The following is a 15,169-nucleotide window of genomic DNA, read 5'->3' as shown; positions in this document are numbered from 1 at the left end:
TTACTTCTTTCCTTATACATTGAAGCTGCTTCACTAAGGCCACTTCAAACTGGAGGGTTTCATCATGACCAGAGGATTGGGTGGGTCTCCCTTCCCCTACTTTCCTTCCATCATTTGCTGCCTTGCACCGCTCCCCTCACACCTCACCCACTCCTCTCTCTTACACCCACTGGCCTCTGTACCGATAACCTGTTTTCACACTCTCTGTCTCCCTCTGCCTCTCTTTCTCTCTCCCTATGCCTCACACGCACTCCCTTCATCTTCTGCAGTAGTACACATAGGCTAAAAACAATGGTAGCGAAGGATGCATCAATGCATTTGCAGTGATTATGATTGCTTCAAAGCTTTCCATCCATCACTAGTTTGTTGTTCCATTGGGCATTGTTACAGTCCACTTATGGCTGTGCATGGAGCCTGTGGTCTAACGTAGGGCTATGTAGAAAATTGTTGATGGCTATCAGGTGACTTTGTGGGATTCTTTGAGGGTCTGTTCAGGGATTGGTGCTAGCTATCTGTGGATGACTATGTAAGGAACTCTTGGAGTGCTACTGTAATATAGCAGGGGCTTGGGCATTATAAAATGTCATATAAGTTGTAGGTCATGACTGAAATAACAAAACTTTCTCCAACAAAAATATTGGCACCACATATATTTCCAGCAATAATCTTGATATGCAGCTAATATCTACTTACCTTATCTCAATATGATAACAATTTGGAAATCCCTGTAAAAAGCAGTTTCTGCTTTGTCTCGGTCTGGATTAAATTCACTGGTCTCACTCCAGCTCTTGTGCATCTGGTGGCAATGACTTGATGCCGGGATTAGCTAATTCTCTCCATATCAATCAATATCATAGTAATTCTATCCCTATCAATCAATATCATAGTATGTAATCAATAGGTGTATGTTGAAATGATTGTAGATATTAGGTTTGGCGATAATTTAGGATAAATAATAGGATTGGATGCCATTGTATCAGTAGTTTAGGCTAGATCAAAGTACAGCAGAGACGCCTTGGAGAATAGTAGAGGACATGAGAGAGAAAGAGGGAATGGGGAAATGCGATGAAGGGCAGAAGTAAGGAGATGGCATGATTCATGTCATGTTACTTGCCTGTGTAGTATTGTGCTATCATGAGGTTGCCGCAAAATGCTGAAAGGTTACAGGAGACAGGAGGTGAAGACATGAGAGAAGGATGGACAAGGACATAAGTAAGGAGGGAATTGGATAGAGAGGAGGGGAGTTGCAGATACAAAACCTCTACAATTCTGAAGCATCCTCAAAGCACTGGGAAGTAGCAGAGGGGACAAGAATGAGGAGTGAGCAGAGAAGAGGGAAGGCGTTGCAAGAGAGAAAGCACTGAGGAAATGTATATATATATTTGTAAAAGTGTGTTTATATGTTCGGGGTTGACTGCGGGCACATAACAGTTGGTGGGCTGAAATTTTGGCCCAAGGTCATCCCACCCATTCGCCCTGCACGAGGCGGGATTCGCCCCCGTGCTATCAGTGTAGGCGATTTCGGGAGATTGCCGATTTTGCAACTTTTAAAATAATAGAAAGTTAGGACACAAGGTGTGGGATGTACTGGCGATAGTGAAATGTGACCAACCCCACCCATCCGCCCTGCACATGGGTGGAGCAGAGTCCGGCCCTGTGCTATCAGTACAGGCGATTTCAGGAGATTGCCAATTTTGTGATTTCCAAAAATAGGAAGTTATGACAAAATAAAACATACACAAGGCTATAGTAGACCCCCACATGCATGTCATCTACAGACCCGTGCAACGCCAACTAGCAAAAGAATAAAGCAATGATATGAGAGAAAAGGAGCAACAACCAAATACCATGTATTGCATCATGATGCAAGACAGTAAACTGTCGCTCCCCTCCACCCCTTCTAATTAGCAATGGAGTTAGGCATTTGGTTATTCTTCATAGGACATTTTCCAGATGTCTGTGCCCTGCCATATCCAGGCATGTGATCTTCCTCACTCTGCTTCTTTTGGGTCACAGCTTAATTATCCAGTGATATCTGGGATTTTTCACAGATGGGGCAATCTAAAAATAATTCTCTTTGCAAAAAGCCAGTTCTACAAGGACCTGAAGATCATGTTCTGGGTTGGAAACATTCTGGTCTTCTTATGATATGGCTCTGAAGGTTTTATTATAAACACTCCTGTGTGCTTTCCTGATCCCGCCATTGACCTCCAGAGCCTTAAGAGATTTAGGGGCAGCCATAGCAGCTACCTTTATCCTGCTAAATGTCACACACCCTTGCCAGTTATTGATCTCAGATCTAATTTGGGCCAGAGTGCTGTATTATCCTTTTCTGCCTCTGATCATTAGAGTTTGGCTTCTGGCGAACTAGTATTTGCCCATCTGCCTTTCTCCAGCCCCAAAATATGATTGCACTAGGTTGCCACACAAGAAAACATGGCTGATAATCTCGTGTAGGACTCTGGGGTAGGGAATAGTCTTGCTCAGTCAAGTATATCATGTCCAGCATTCAACATTTAGCAGAGACTATTATCCGGATAGATCCGTTTAGGTGTCCCTGTCAGCTGTCGGGCCTTATAGAACATGTTCCTACAAACTTCCATTTTTATATGAGAGGCTCTCCACCCTTAATTGAACTCAATTTCATCTTATGTTAATGTCTTTCAAGCCAATGCCCCCTTGTGACGTTGGTCTGATATCTAGAGAATCAGGAGAGTGACTGGACTCCAGGATCTCTGTTTTTCAGAGTGTAAACTCTGGTTTAGCAAGACACAGTGGTGCACAGCAGGGATGTCATTTGGGGGTCGCCAGTGGTCGCACCTGCTACCCCTGTGGTCTCCCTTGCTATCCCTAAAATATATATATATATATATATATATATATATATATATATATATATATATATATATATATATATATATATATATTTTTATTTTTTTATTTTTTTTTACATTAAAGCTCCTAGACTGTGGCCTGTGCCATGTGGCTATTTATTTCTGAAGTGGCTGGTATTTTTGTTGAGGCCTCTTAAAAAACAAAACAGGGGGTTCCACAAGTGTAACACTTTGAGCAGTTCCCTAAATAAGAAAGAATAGGAATAACAAATCATTTGTCTTTCAATTCAATAATTGCTAGACTCATTAAAGGGGTGAAAGGCCGATTTCTATCACTTTGCATGATGTCACTTCGGGGTGGGGTCATATGACATCACTTCCTGTGATGTCATCAGATGTCAAGAGTCATGTGATGTCACTTACGCTACCCATGGCAATTTGGTGAAATGGCATCCCTGGTGCACAGGATGTATCCTTTATCTATTCCAACAGATTCCAACAGATTCTTATGACGGGCGAAATGGCCTTCGAGTGATTTTTCATAAGCCTTAAACTTCTTTGTCTGGTGAAATTCTTCATAATTGGAACATGTCATAACCATGCCATACCCTGGACAATCTGGTCATGGCCACAAGGGACCGCCTATGGGATTAAATTGGGCACTGCGGTTGACCGGCGGTATAGAGTCTGAAAACTTAAAAAATGTGGATTGCCTTGAATGGGAAAAAAATGTCTGTCACATCTGCTGTCCAAACCGCAGTTCACCAAACCAGCATGAGGATCTTCAGCTATGTCCCGAAATCATGCTTTTCATAATTTGGTGTTAATCGATCCAGTGTTTTATTATTTCAAATGTGCCAAAATGCAGGCCATGCCCCGGACAATGTTGCCACTGGACATGGCCATGCAGTACTGGCTATGGGGTTAAAGTGGCCCAGTGTCTACTTAGAGATGCTTAGTGTAGCCTGCAACATGGCTGAAGCCCATGTCCCAGGGATTCTGGCCACTGGTGCATTGTCACAAGACATAAACAATGACCACCTCTCCCATTATGGGCATATAGTGGCCACTGGGCCAGGCTACAGGCCATGGCCAATGTTTGCTTTGGGTTGATTGGTTGGGCAGGCAACATAGCTGAATCTCATGGCCTGGTAGTTTGGCTTGTAGTCATCGACTCAAGTTATGGACAATGTTCCACGGTCCCACAATCGGGGTATAGTGGTCACTGGGCCAGGCTGCAGGCCAGGCCCATTCTCTACTGTGGGTTGCTTTGCAGGGCCAGCAGCATCTCTGAAGCCCATGCCCAGGTGTTGAGGCCCAGGGCCATGGCCAGAAGCCATGGGCAGTTGCCCATCATCCAATTATAGTGGACTGGGAACAAGCTAGGTCCAGTTGATATTGTGGGTGGCTTGGTGCGGCCTGGGTTATGGCTGAACCCCATGCCCCATGCACTTCAGCCACAGCCTGAATCCCAAGCATGTGTTGCTCAGAGTGACACACGTCAATGTAAGCTGCAAAATAGTTGTATCATATAGTTTACAGAGGAGTATTTTCAATTCTTATATAAAGTGATGGATTAGAATAAAATATCTTCAGTGTTAAAAAGCATAGAAATTCAATGAAAAAACGTTGTTAAAAGGCGTGTTATGGTTAGGTTGCCCTGCCCAATATCTCCTTTAGATTGGTTGGTGGGGCTTGCAATATGGCTAAAGCACGCGCCCCAGGGATTGCAGACACTGGCCATCCCCACAAACCATGAATAGTGGCCCCTGATGTCATTATGGCTGCAAGCTACGTCCAGTGGATATTGAGAGGGGTTTGGTTGGGCTGAAGTCCTCATGCACTAGGCAATTTAAACATGGCTTGCATTCCCAACATGTGCTTGCCCAGAGTCACACACAGTAGCATATGCTGCAAAACATATGTTTGTTAAAGGAGCCTTAAAGTTCTTTCATATATGTTAAAAGTGGAATTATTAATAACCTACATACAGTGATGGAACATCTTCAGTTATAAAAAACATTGAAATTCAGGGAAAATGTCTTTGTTAAAGGGACGGTATGGTGAACTTGCCCTAGTAAAAACCTGTGAAATTCAGTCAAAACACGTTTTTAAAGGACCATTATGGTAAATTGCTCCAATAAAAACCTTTGAAATTCAATGAAAAAACTTTGCTAAAGTGATGTTATGGTTACGTTACTCTAATAAGAGCCTCTTTAAAAGTCAGAGATAATATTCTGCCAAAGGGACAGGATTGTTGCCGAGCAAAATTGAAAAAAGAAATTTGCCTGTAATGATAAGCTACGCAACCATAACTTGAGCCCCGCCGTGCACTGCTAAGACTAACAACCAGGGCATGAAAGATGGCATCATACAAAGCAGACAGATAGTATCATTTGTATGCTTTATATGCATGATGAAGAACGCTAATTTGATGTATTGTTATATTTCCATCCAGATTGTTGCAGGGTAGTGATATTGTATGTGGTGTCATCACACTACTCCATATATCACAGCGCTTAGGAAGGATTTCCTCCATTTCTGCTGCTACAGTTTCTGGCCCTGGCACCCTTGCACACCAGACCATTAAAACCTACAGTTCCTGGCCCCGCCCCCTTGCACACTAGGCTATTAAAACCTGCTTGGCTTCCTGCAAGGGTGAAGCCTGCAGGAGTCAAGGGTGCGGGTGTCGGCGCTCAGGAAGGATCCTCCATTTCTGCTGCTAGTTCCTGGCCTCGCCCCCTTGCACAACGGATCAATAAAACCTGCTTGGCTTCCTGCAAGGGTGAAGCCCGCAGGAGTCAAGGACGCGGGTGTTGGCCCCTGCTGGGGTGTTAGTGCCCCACTGCCCTGATTTGCTTATACATCATGGTTGGTTGGAGTCATAGTGGCTGGCAAGCAATTTCACCCGCGTGAGGAGGAAGTATCAAAGGTTGGCGCAAAGGCTTACATGGCCTGTAAAAATGGGTAAGAGGAAAGCTGAGGGCAATACTCCTCTGGGTGATAGCCAAAATAAAATCTCAAGAATGTTCAAACCGATAAAGGAGGTGAATTCCTTGATCACGGTATGGCCTATAGTCATTATGAGTTTTGACACAGTCTTAACTGCCTGGCTAGGTTTGTGGCTGCGTTCCCACGCTCCCTGATCACATAGGGCGAGCGTGACGCGGGACACCAGTGACGACAACATGTGCTTGCATGCGTTACTTCACGGCACCACGCCGTTGCCTAGGGTTACCAAATAAACAGTAATTCACATTCGCACGCAAGTGAGCATCATCCACAGAGCTTTAGCTGTCCCGATGGGGCAAGTAGGAATTACTTCTCCATCTAAATGTATATTACTACGTCCCAGTACACCATACTTAATATATGATTTTCGCTAGAATAGGGATTGAGATGGCACCTTACTGACGTTTTACAACATCGGCCAAGGTAAGCGAGGCAGGACTTATCTCCAAGTTCATGTAATAAATCAGCACTGAGTTAATAGAAAAACTAGTTTCCAGGATGTGTGATGTCATTGATGATGCCATTTGTGATGCCATCTTTGATGTGCTGGGTGTTATTTTAAGCAGTGCATGGGGGGGGCTAAGAGGGTTTCATTGCTTACAATACCTGGTGAATTTCTGTTTTTTGATGTTGCGCTGCAACCATAATGTCCCTTTAACAAAAAATTATCTGAATTTCAAAGGTTTTTATTAGAGCAACTTAACCATACCGTCCCTTTAACAAAGTATTTTCATTCAATATATACATATATATCAATGAAAAACGTTAGTTGAAGTGATGTTAAGGTACCAGGTTATTGCAAAACTGAAATTTAGCACATATTGGAAGCTACATAACCTTAACTCTGAACCAACTCTTTGCACCGCCCATGGTCACTCAAATGTCATCACATATGACATCATATATGCCATCATCAATGACATCAATGGAAACAAGAGCACTCTGATAACATCTCAAGGGATTAGGAAAACTAAGGCAGGCATAATGGGGATGGGATGAGGTAGAGTGTGGGGTGCAGATGATGGGCGACTAGGACGTGGAATAGTGAGGCGAGTAAAGGGAGAATCGGACAAGGAAGAGTGAGGCATGAGTAATGGGGGACTGGGACATGGAAAAGTGAGGTGGAATAATGGTGACTAGGATGTGGAAGAGTGGGTTAGGGTTAATGGGGTACTTCGATGAGGAAGAGTGAGGTGTGGTAATGGGTAACCGGGACTAGAAAGAGTGAGGTGGAGTAATGGAGGACTGGGATGAGGAAGAGTGAGGTGGGTTAGTGGAGGACTCGGACAAGGAAGAGCGAGGTGGCTAATGGGATGAGGAAGAGTTATGCAGGGGTAATGGGAGACTGGAAAGAGGAAGAATGAGGCGAGGGCAACGGGGCACTGGAATGAGGAAGAGTTACAGGGATATTGGGAGACTAGCATGAGGAAGAGTGAGGTGGGGCCTATGGGGGACTATCACATTGTAGAGTGAGGCAGGGTAAGGGGGGTTGGGAGAAGAGGGTAAAGGAGGACCAGCACAAGCATGAGGGAGATGGGGGCAATAAAGGACAGGGACCAGGATGAAGGGGGCAGGCATAATGGAGGACAGTGATGAGGAAGAGTGAGGCAGGGGCAATGGGGACTGGGATGAGGAAGAGTGAGGCAGGGTTATTAGGGACTGGATGAGGAAGAGTGAGTCAGGGATAGTGGGGGAATGGAACGAGGAAGAGTGATGCAGAGGTTATGGGGAACTGGGCCAAGGAAGAAAGAGGTGTGAGTAATGAGAGACTGGGACGAGAAAAAGTGAGGCAGGGTAATGGGGGACTGGGACGATGAAGAGTGAGGCATGGGTAATGGAGAACATGCCCATGACACTTCAGTGGAACACACAGCACTGAGTGTATTACACTGCAAAGAGCACCCTGTTTGGGCAAATAACACTGCAGATCATGCTGATAGATGCAAAGTTGTAAACAAAATAATTGCACAGAAGGGAAGCCGAATCTCTACGTTGCATGGGCTGGTTTACCAGTTAATATGAAAAGCTTGTTTAGTGAGATGTAGCATCATAAGTCCACCATACACTTCAGCATAACAGGTTATTATAACTGTAGTGTTAGTTGCTCTATGAAATACACAGCTGCCCATCACTTCTCCCTCTGCATACCACTTATGTTTAATTAAAAAAAAATACTTTCTTTGAAATATTTACTTTTCCAGGTGGCCTTTACTTTTCTGAAGCAAATCTTTAGGGAAAAACAAGATGGCACTGGAGTTTTGTTTTTGAAAGTTGTCTTCTTCAGCTTTAAGCAACATATCATCGTTAATATGTTTTAATAGAATAGTGCCAGGGTCACCCCACTTTCTGCCACATTTAAAAGGATGGGTTTGCACCAAACCAACAAAAGGCACACCTGCACCACACCTCAAATAAATTTGAAGCAAATACGCCCAGCAGTTTCGGTTGTGTGGGCATTCAATGACTGCATTTTCCCTATGGGAAAACTAGTGCAAAAAGTAAAACCACCCCTTTTTTCACACTTTATAATGTTGGAACCTTTGGACACATTTTCATAAATCTTTCCAATTTTGGGTGGCCTGAATCAGAAAATCTCTTTGTAAAATTGAATAGAGATGCGTTAAACGAGTCAAAAGGTATTAGCAATGGAATTTTCACACAATTAATTGGAATTAGGTGTTTCCTAACTATGGGGCGATTAGAGGCTCCCTATAAGATATGTATAAAATAGTGAAGGCTGCCACGTTGACCTCTCTGGCTAAAAAGAGAAAGGGTAAGAAATATATTAAAGCTATTGTGAAAGTATGCCAACCACTTGCCCCAAAACAGGGGCATTTGGTTTGGACAGTATATAACAGAAGAGATAGAATGCTTTTAACCCAGTTATTGCTAGGGACCCTCACCTGGCCAATGCGCACAAGAAGTTGAATGGGAATGATTCAATGGAATCAAGGTGCATATTTGGGACAGAGGATATAGAAACATAATTGTATTTTATGCTTGTCTGCTGTTTGTATGTTTATACTACCTGCTTCCGCTTTGAAAAAAGAATGATTTTATTTGGTGGAGAATGACCATGATTTATGTGTTGTTGTTACCTGTTGTGAACATATGTTTTAGTACTGAAAGCATTATTCCAAGAGATTTAGCCTTCAAATCCAAAATATATCTGCAGATGGAGGCCGAAGTCAAGCAATGATTTTCAAATTAGGATATTCCCCATGTCCTGATGTCTGATCATATTGAATATTTTACACATTATGATTGCAATGAGTTTTTATACGACTAGAATGCACTAATGCAATAGCTTTTTACACAGTATGTGTTCATATATTTAGAGAACATACCTCTTTAGGTTTTAATTGGATAGCTGGTTGATTCATAATTTTTGCATTTGTTTCATCTATTTAAAAGATTAGTATAAGAGACAATCCTTAACGTGTTATATTGATGTATGGTGGTAATATTTGCATGTTTCTTCTAGCAGATGTTTCATGGATGTTTATTTAATTGAACATACTTTTATGGATTATTTTTCCAAAGTAAAGAAATTGACATTGAGTATGGGAGCCATCGTGAATGTAACCTTTTTAATGAGTTGCAACTCTGTCACATACCTTAGAAAGACATTAACATAATGTTTTATTTTCCCCTAGCTTACACTTACTTCTACAAGGGGAAGGAATATTGGAAGTTTGATAACCAAAAGCTAAGTGTGGAGCCGGGGTATCCACGGTCAATACTCAAAGACCGGATGGGCTGCAACCAGAAGGATGTAGACAAAAGCAAAGAACGACACCTACCCCATGATGACGTGGATATTATGGTCACAATAAACGATGTGCCTAGCACTGTAAACGCTATCGCAGTGGTGATCCCATGTATCTTGTCCCTGTGCATCCTCGTTTTGGTGTACACAATCTTCCAATTTAAAAACAAAGGCGTTCAGCAAAACGTCACTTACTATAAACGACCAGTACAAGAATGGGTATGACAAGATCAGGCACGTATCTTGATTTTTAAATCACGCCAGGGCTGAAAGGACACTTGGATCAAAAGCCCTGTCAATGGCATTGTCAAATGAACTGCAAAGACTTGAGAAATGTCTTGATGTTTTTGGTACTGACAGGTGCAGTGGAATACAGAGATGGCCTTACACAGTGGATCCAGTTCTATTATTACCGCCTCCTACCTGTATCGCTTTTGGTGTGCCATCTTCCATAAGATCTCCCTGTGGGACTTTTGAAACATTCTTTTAAGTTTTATAATTTTCAACCTAAGCAAAAGCATCCCACGACACTTTCCTGCTGGAAGCCAGCATGTTTCGATGTGGTCTCTGCAAGGGATTCCATTATTTTTTACATTTCTTGAGAATGATGTATGACAAGTAGGCATTCAATGTATGAAATGTTGTTCAAAATGGATCTTAAGAAAGAATTTAAGGATACAACATATTTAGAGATGTGTCCTCCAAACAGGACATTGTAATTGTTAATATGAACAAACCAAGAACTCCTCCTGCAACATTTTTCAACAACTTGCTAGTTAGAAATGCTATATACAATGGGAGTTGATTTCTTTCCACTGAGCACAGAATGGAAGTATTTTAAAAGTGTCTAAGAACTATTTCAGACTAGTTTTCTGTTTGTCATATATTAATCTTTGAAAAGGTGAAAACGACTTATCGCCTAGCTACCAAGCATCTCAATAAGCTCCCATTACTGTAATATACTGTAAGACAAGAAATTTGGGCCAAACATCTACTGATATCTACACAACCAAGTTGATGTATGCCTAGGTTCTATGAGTTACTTAAATTGTAACATTACAATATAATATTTTCAGCCATTTTCTGTCTTGTTTAAAGAAAATCAAGGCAGAAGGTTTCAAAAGATTTAAATTCTGAGACTTGGTTAACTCTTAACAGACTTTGTTCTTCAAAACCTTTTGAAATTGATAGAATGTCTTATCAGTTGCATTATGACAACAAACGTTGACCATTGGCAACTGATCTTAGAAGTATGCGTTTTCTTGTTTGGGAGATCTTCTTGTGTAATGCAGACCTAAATAAGCATCTTACAGTCTGTGTTTTTCCTCCCAAACAAAATGGTCGGAGCTTACATTGTTTGGGTATGATTCATGAACAGATGACAAAGATCATCATGCACATGACATATCCAGCTTTTAATTTGGTGGACTTGCATTTACTATGCATGCTCACAATGCTTAACCCGTTGCGTGTTGCCCTTGGATTTGTACTGGGCACACTTGAGCAACTTTTTTCACTTAAGTGTAAGACTGCAGCATCATAATAAACATGACCGTAAACATATATATCATTATGTGAGTCAAGGAAAGTATGTAGAGAATAGGTTAATTCAGGTTGACTATGGATTTTTGTGATGTAAGATTTAAAACTTGAAAAGAAAAAAAAACGTTATTAGGGTAGGGTGACTGCAGTCTTTCTAGCACAGGACAGTGATCTGCTGCCACAGTATTACAGAATAATGCCAAATAGGAGCTGTTCCAGTAAATTGGTATATTAATCTGTACACTTTCTGCAGATGTGTGCTGGGCCATGGTTGGAAACATTCAAGTGCTTAAGCCTATAATAGTAGTGAATTATAAATGGGTCAGAAGTAAATCATGTGTCGCTAAGGATGTAAGAGGTCTGGAATGAACCTCTTTATTTGGAGTAGTGCATATTTCTATGCAGTACAGAGAGTTTTCTTAGTATATTTGAGTAGGTGAAAGCTCCTCAAATTAAATGGATTCTTTTTTTTAACTTTCAACATAGATATGTAAGTGCAAAGCATGTACTATAATGGAAATCTTGGAATAGTGAAGAGAGGGCCATGTTTAAAACATTGATAATATAAACAGCATTTTAGCATTTCAATCTTTGTCACATTTTTAAACGTACAATACTTTGTACAATATTTTTGTAATCATTTTTTTAAAAGGGTATTAACGAATATCTAAAAGGGTGAAGTCACATCGCAATTCAGTGTTTATGATGATGATTCAGTAAAACAACAGTTTTTGAGCTCATTTCTATATGGTTTTATTGAATTTCACATAACACATATGTAATTTGCGCACTGATGAGCCAACAGGTTTTTCACTATAGAACAGAGTGCTCATGTAATGACACACTGACCTCAATTGGAAGGAATCATGCTAGTGAAGCAATGGGTGACCATCGACGGCATGATACCTGGGCCTTCCAATTGGAAACATAATGTAATGACTTACAATGTTTTTTTTAAATGTTGTATTATGGAACCTATTGATTGGAAACTGAGCAATGTGCAGATGGATCTATAGATGCAATTTAAAACCTGTATCACATATACTTTGAGTTAGTTAGTACACAAGTGCACTTTTCTTGGCTGAAAGTAAACGCTCTTGTATCAATGAAAGATGCCATACCATGTTGAGGTTTTTCAAGTTAGATTAAATAAAAGAACTGCTTGCCCTAAGGACATTTTTACTGACCTTAATATTATTTCAACTTCTTGCTTATTTATTGTATGTCTGCACAAGACATTGCAATATGTGTTGTATTTTAAAAAAAAAAGCAAAAGAATTGTATTTCATTTGTATGTACAAATTCCTTCAAAGGATGAATGAGGCATCCGATTGCAGCTACATTAGTAAATGGAAGATTCTTTAATAGATGATATGGAAATGTCATTTGCGAAACAAAGGTATGTTTTGAGTTAGCCTGGCTTTCAAATTTCTTGCCTTATGCACACAACACATAGGGCCTGATTTACAGAGTGTGTTCCTATGGGATTGCACCATTATAAAACGCTTCTGTGAATCTTGCACATGTTTTTAAGTACAATGACACCTTGACTTTGATATTGTTATCATTGTACATAGAATGTCTTTCCAGACAATGAGCTTGCATAAAGCTTTCACTAACAATTGAAAGTTGGGGACAATATCTGAAATTTAAGGTTTGTTATCCAATCACACTATGTTGCAAGTGATTCGGTGCATTAGCTGCAACCAGTTATACGCTAAATACACATTGGATGTCATTTTAGTGTATTTTCTTTACCTTTGGAACATTGAGTGTGACTTGAAGAAGAAGTGAACAGAAAGTAGCATTTACAATTACTTAATACAAATGTAATAGTTTTATTTCAAAACAAAAGTGTCTGTCAATTGGTCATGCTTCACATTAAGCAAAGTAAAGCACAACAAGGGAAAACATGTTGCTTGTGTTGTTCTTTGAAAATACAGGTAATAAATAGGTTGTTAATAAACTGAAACTAATTTGTACCATGTAGAACACGATACAACTTTTCTTAAATGTAAGCTGATCATGGAGCATTTTAACTGGTTTGCATATGCCTTTCATTATATTCATTTTTAATGTATGTATTTATTTTTGTGTCTAATTTGGGATCTGAGAAGTGATTGCAAGCTTTAGTTTGTGCACAATAAACCAAGTACTGCATGCATAGATTGGTAAAGCGTTGCTAATATAGGTGGGATTCGATTCCTTCATTATTATGACTTACTGGAAATTCCTCACATGATCAAAGATCCATTGGCAAGCACTTGGGGTGATTACAAAAGGATAGAATCTCTTATTCTTATTTTAGTTGCGGAATGTACATGCTCACCCAAGTCCCAAAAGGAAATAGGAGTTAAAATCACTGAAACCATGGTGAATCTACACTGTGGGGCCCCTTTGTGAATTGGCCCTTAATAGTCATGTAAGGAGTTGCCTGTTCAGTCAGAGTGAACCAGTCAAATCCCTCAAAGTCAGGACCTTTGCTTTTTTGTATATTTTAAATGAAGGCCTGGATTGCACAAATTTAAACTACCACAGTCTATGTCAAAGAACAAAATGAATGGATTCACAGGACTGGACATTTCTGTTCTACAACATGTACTATAATGTGGACTAATTTTTAACTTTTTTATTTCATCTTTTTATATTTAAACACATATCTGCCTTTCTGGAAAAAGTACCTCAGTTTGTGTTACACCAATTATACTTTGAATTCACATTTATTTTATTTTATAAAAAAAAAAAATGCATTATCACTATTAAGACTCCAAATTGTATTATAATAGGAGAGATATGGTTTTTATACTGTTCTGCACCGTGTACTCAGTATTCCTATCTCACTGTGTTGTATTCCGATTAAGTTTGTCAATAAAATGAAAAAACAGCCATAACAATTTACATGGTCTGAGGTGTTCAATTATCTGAGCTTGTCAATTTTTTTACATTTTTCTTAAATCTGGTTTGGAATGGGGACCGTTTCAATAGCAGTTTATTTTATCACAAAGCAATTTTAGAAGGGATGTTGAAAAGAGTAGTTACAGAGCCTTCACTCTAGCACACTTGTATTTTCATGCAGAGTAGTTTGCTTTAATAGGTACATTGGTCCATGCTTCCTGCTCTAAGTTTAGCTACTCTTTGGTGTCCAAAACAGTGGGCCACATTACACGTTTGACAGTATTGGAAGTGTAGAGAGTGAAAACCAAATTATTATTAATGACAGTGACAATGGTAAGTCATGCCTGATTTTGGATGTTGCTTACTCCCGATTCTAAAGTCTCATAGGATTTGATTTGGGGGGTCTCAGTATCATTGCATATTGTAATATCACCAGCACCATTTACATTGTTGCGAGTGGAGAAAATACCTGCACTTACAAGTAGGTTAGTGTTTTTACCACTGGGATGAAAAACATGTAAACAGGAGGAGAGGTAGCACAGGTGGTATTTGTAAATATTTTCTGTTTACCATTACAGTCCAACTCATAATGAGGCACTCAGCCACACAACATTATTGAGTGGCATGCAGCATCCACTCGCAATCCCAATATTCACACAAACTTTGTGAGCAATGTCAGAGAAGAGCACAGTGCAAACGTTTGTGGAGCAGATGTGTTTGCACCTCAGAGAGTATGTGGCATCATGGTAAAGCATGTATATGAGTTACAGGTGGAATGTGAGGTCTGTGATTATGGAGATAACACTAACAGTTCCTTGTTTGTCTGGTATTACCTGATGTGGTAAAACCGAGCAGTGACACACACAACACTGACTGGTGGTGTTAAAACTTCATTATTACACTTGTGGTGAATAGAGGTTGGATAAACGCCTATTGTTTCTGGCAAGGGAAGCTATAACCAAATGGAGTTTATCCTAAAGCAAAACTGTATACATGGTGCACAATACAAAGTATTTTTTCTCCAGGTTTCTATACCCTTAAGCAGTTCAGTTCCAAATGATAAAATCCATAATCTAATCTTTAGCATCCTAGTCTCTCCTTGAGAAACTTCAATCTA

The 15,169-nt window shown here is 40.2% G+C and overlaps 1 protein-coding gene across 1 annotated transcript in view; it reads left to right on the top strand.

Moving 5' to 3' along the window:
* Nucleotides 1-14,055, top strand: part of MMP24 (matrix metallopeptidase 24) — a 744,834-nt gene extending 730,779 nt beyond the window's left edge. Inside the window, exon 9 of the mRNA XM_069652218.1 lies at nt 9,503-14,055. Coding sequence (XP_069508319.1) covers nt 9,503-9,840 — 338 coding nt within the window. The 3' untranslated portion in view covers nt 9,841-14,055. The remainder of the gene's footprint in view (nt 1-9,502) is intronic.
* The last annotated feature ends 1,114 nt before the right edge of the window (nt 14,056-15,169 follow it).

The sequence above is a fragment of the Ambystoma mexicanum genome, chromosome 3p (genome assembly GCF_040938575.1).
Source record: "Ambystoma mexicanum isolate Mex_15411 chromosome 3p, UKY_AmexF1_1, whole genome shotgun sequence".
Classification (NCBI taxonomy): domain Eukaryota; kingdom Metazoa; phylum Chordata; class Amphibia; order Caudata; family Ambystomatidae; genus Ambystoma; species Ambystoma mexicanum.
Note: the sequence above shows the minus strand (reverse complement) of the source record. Positions and strands in the feature narration are given on the sequence as shown.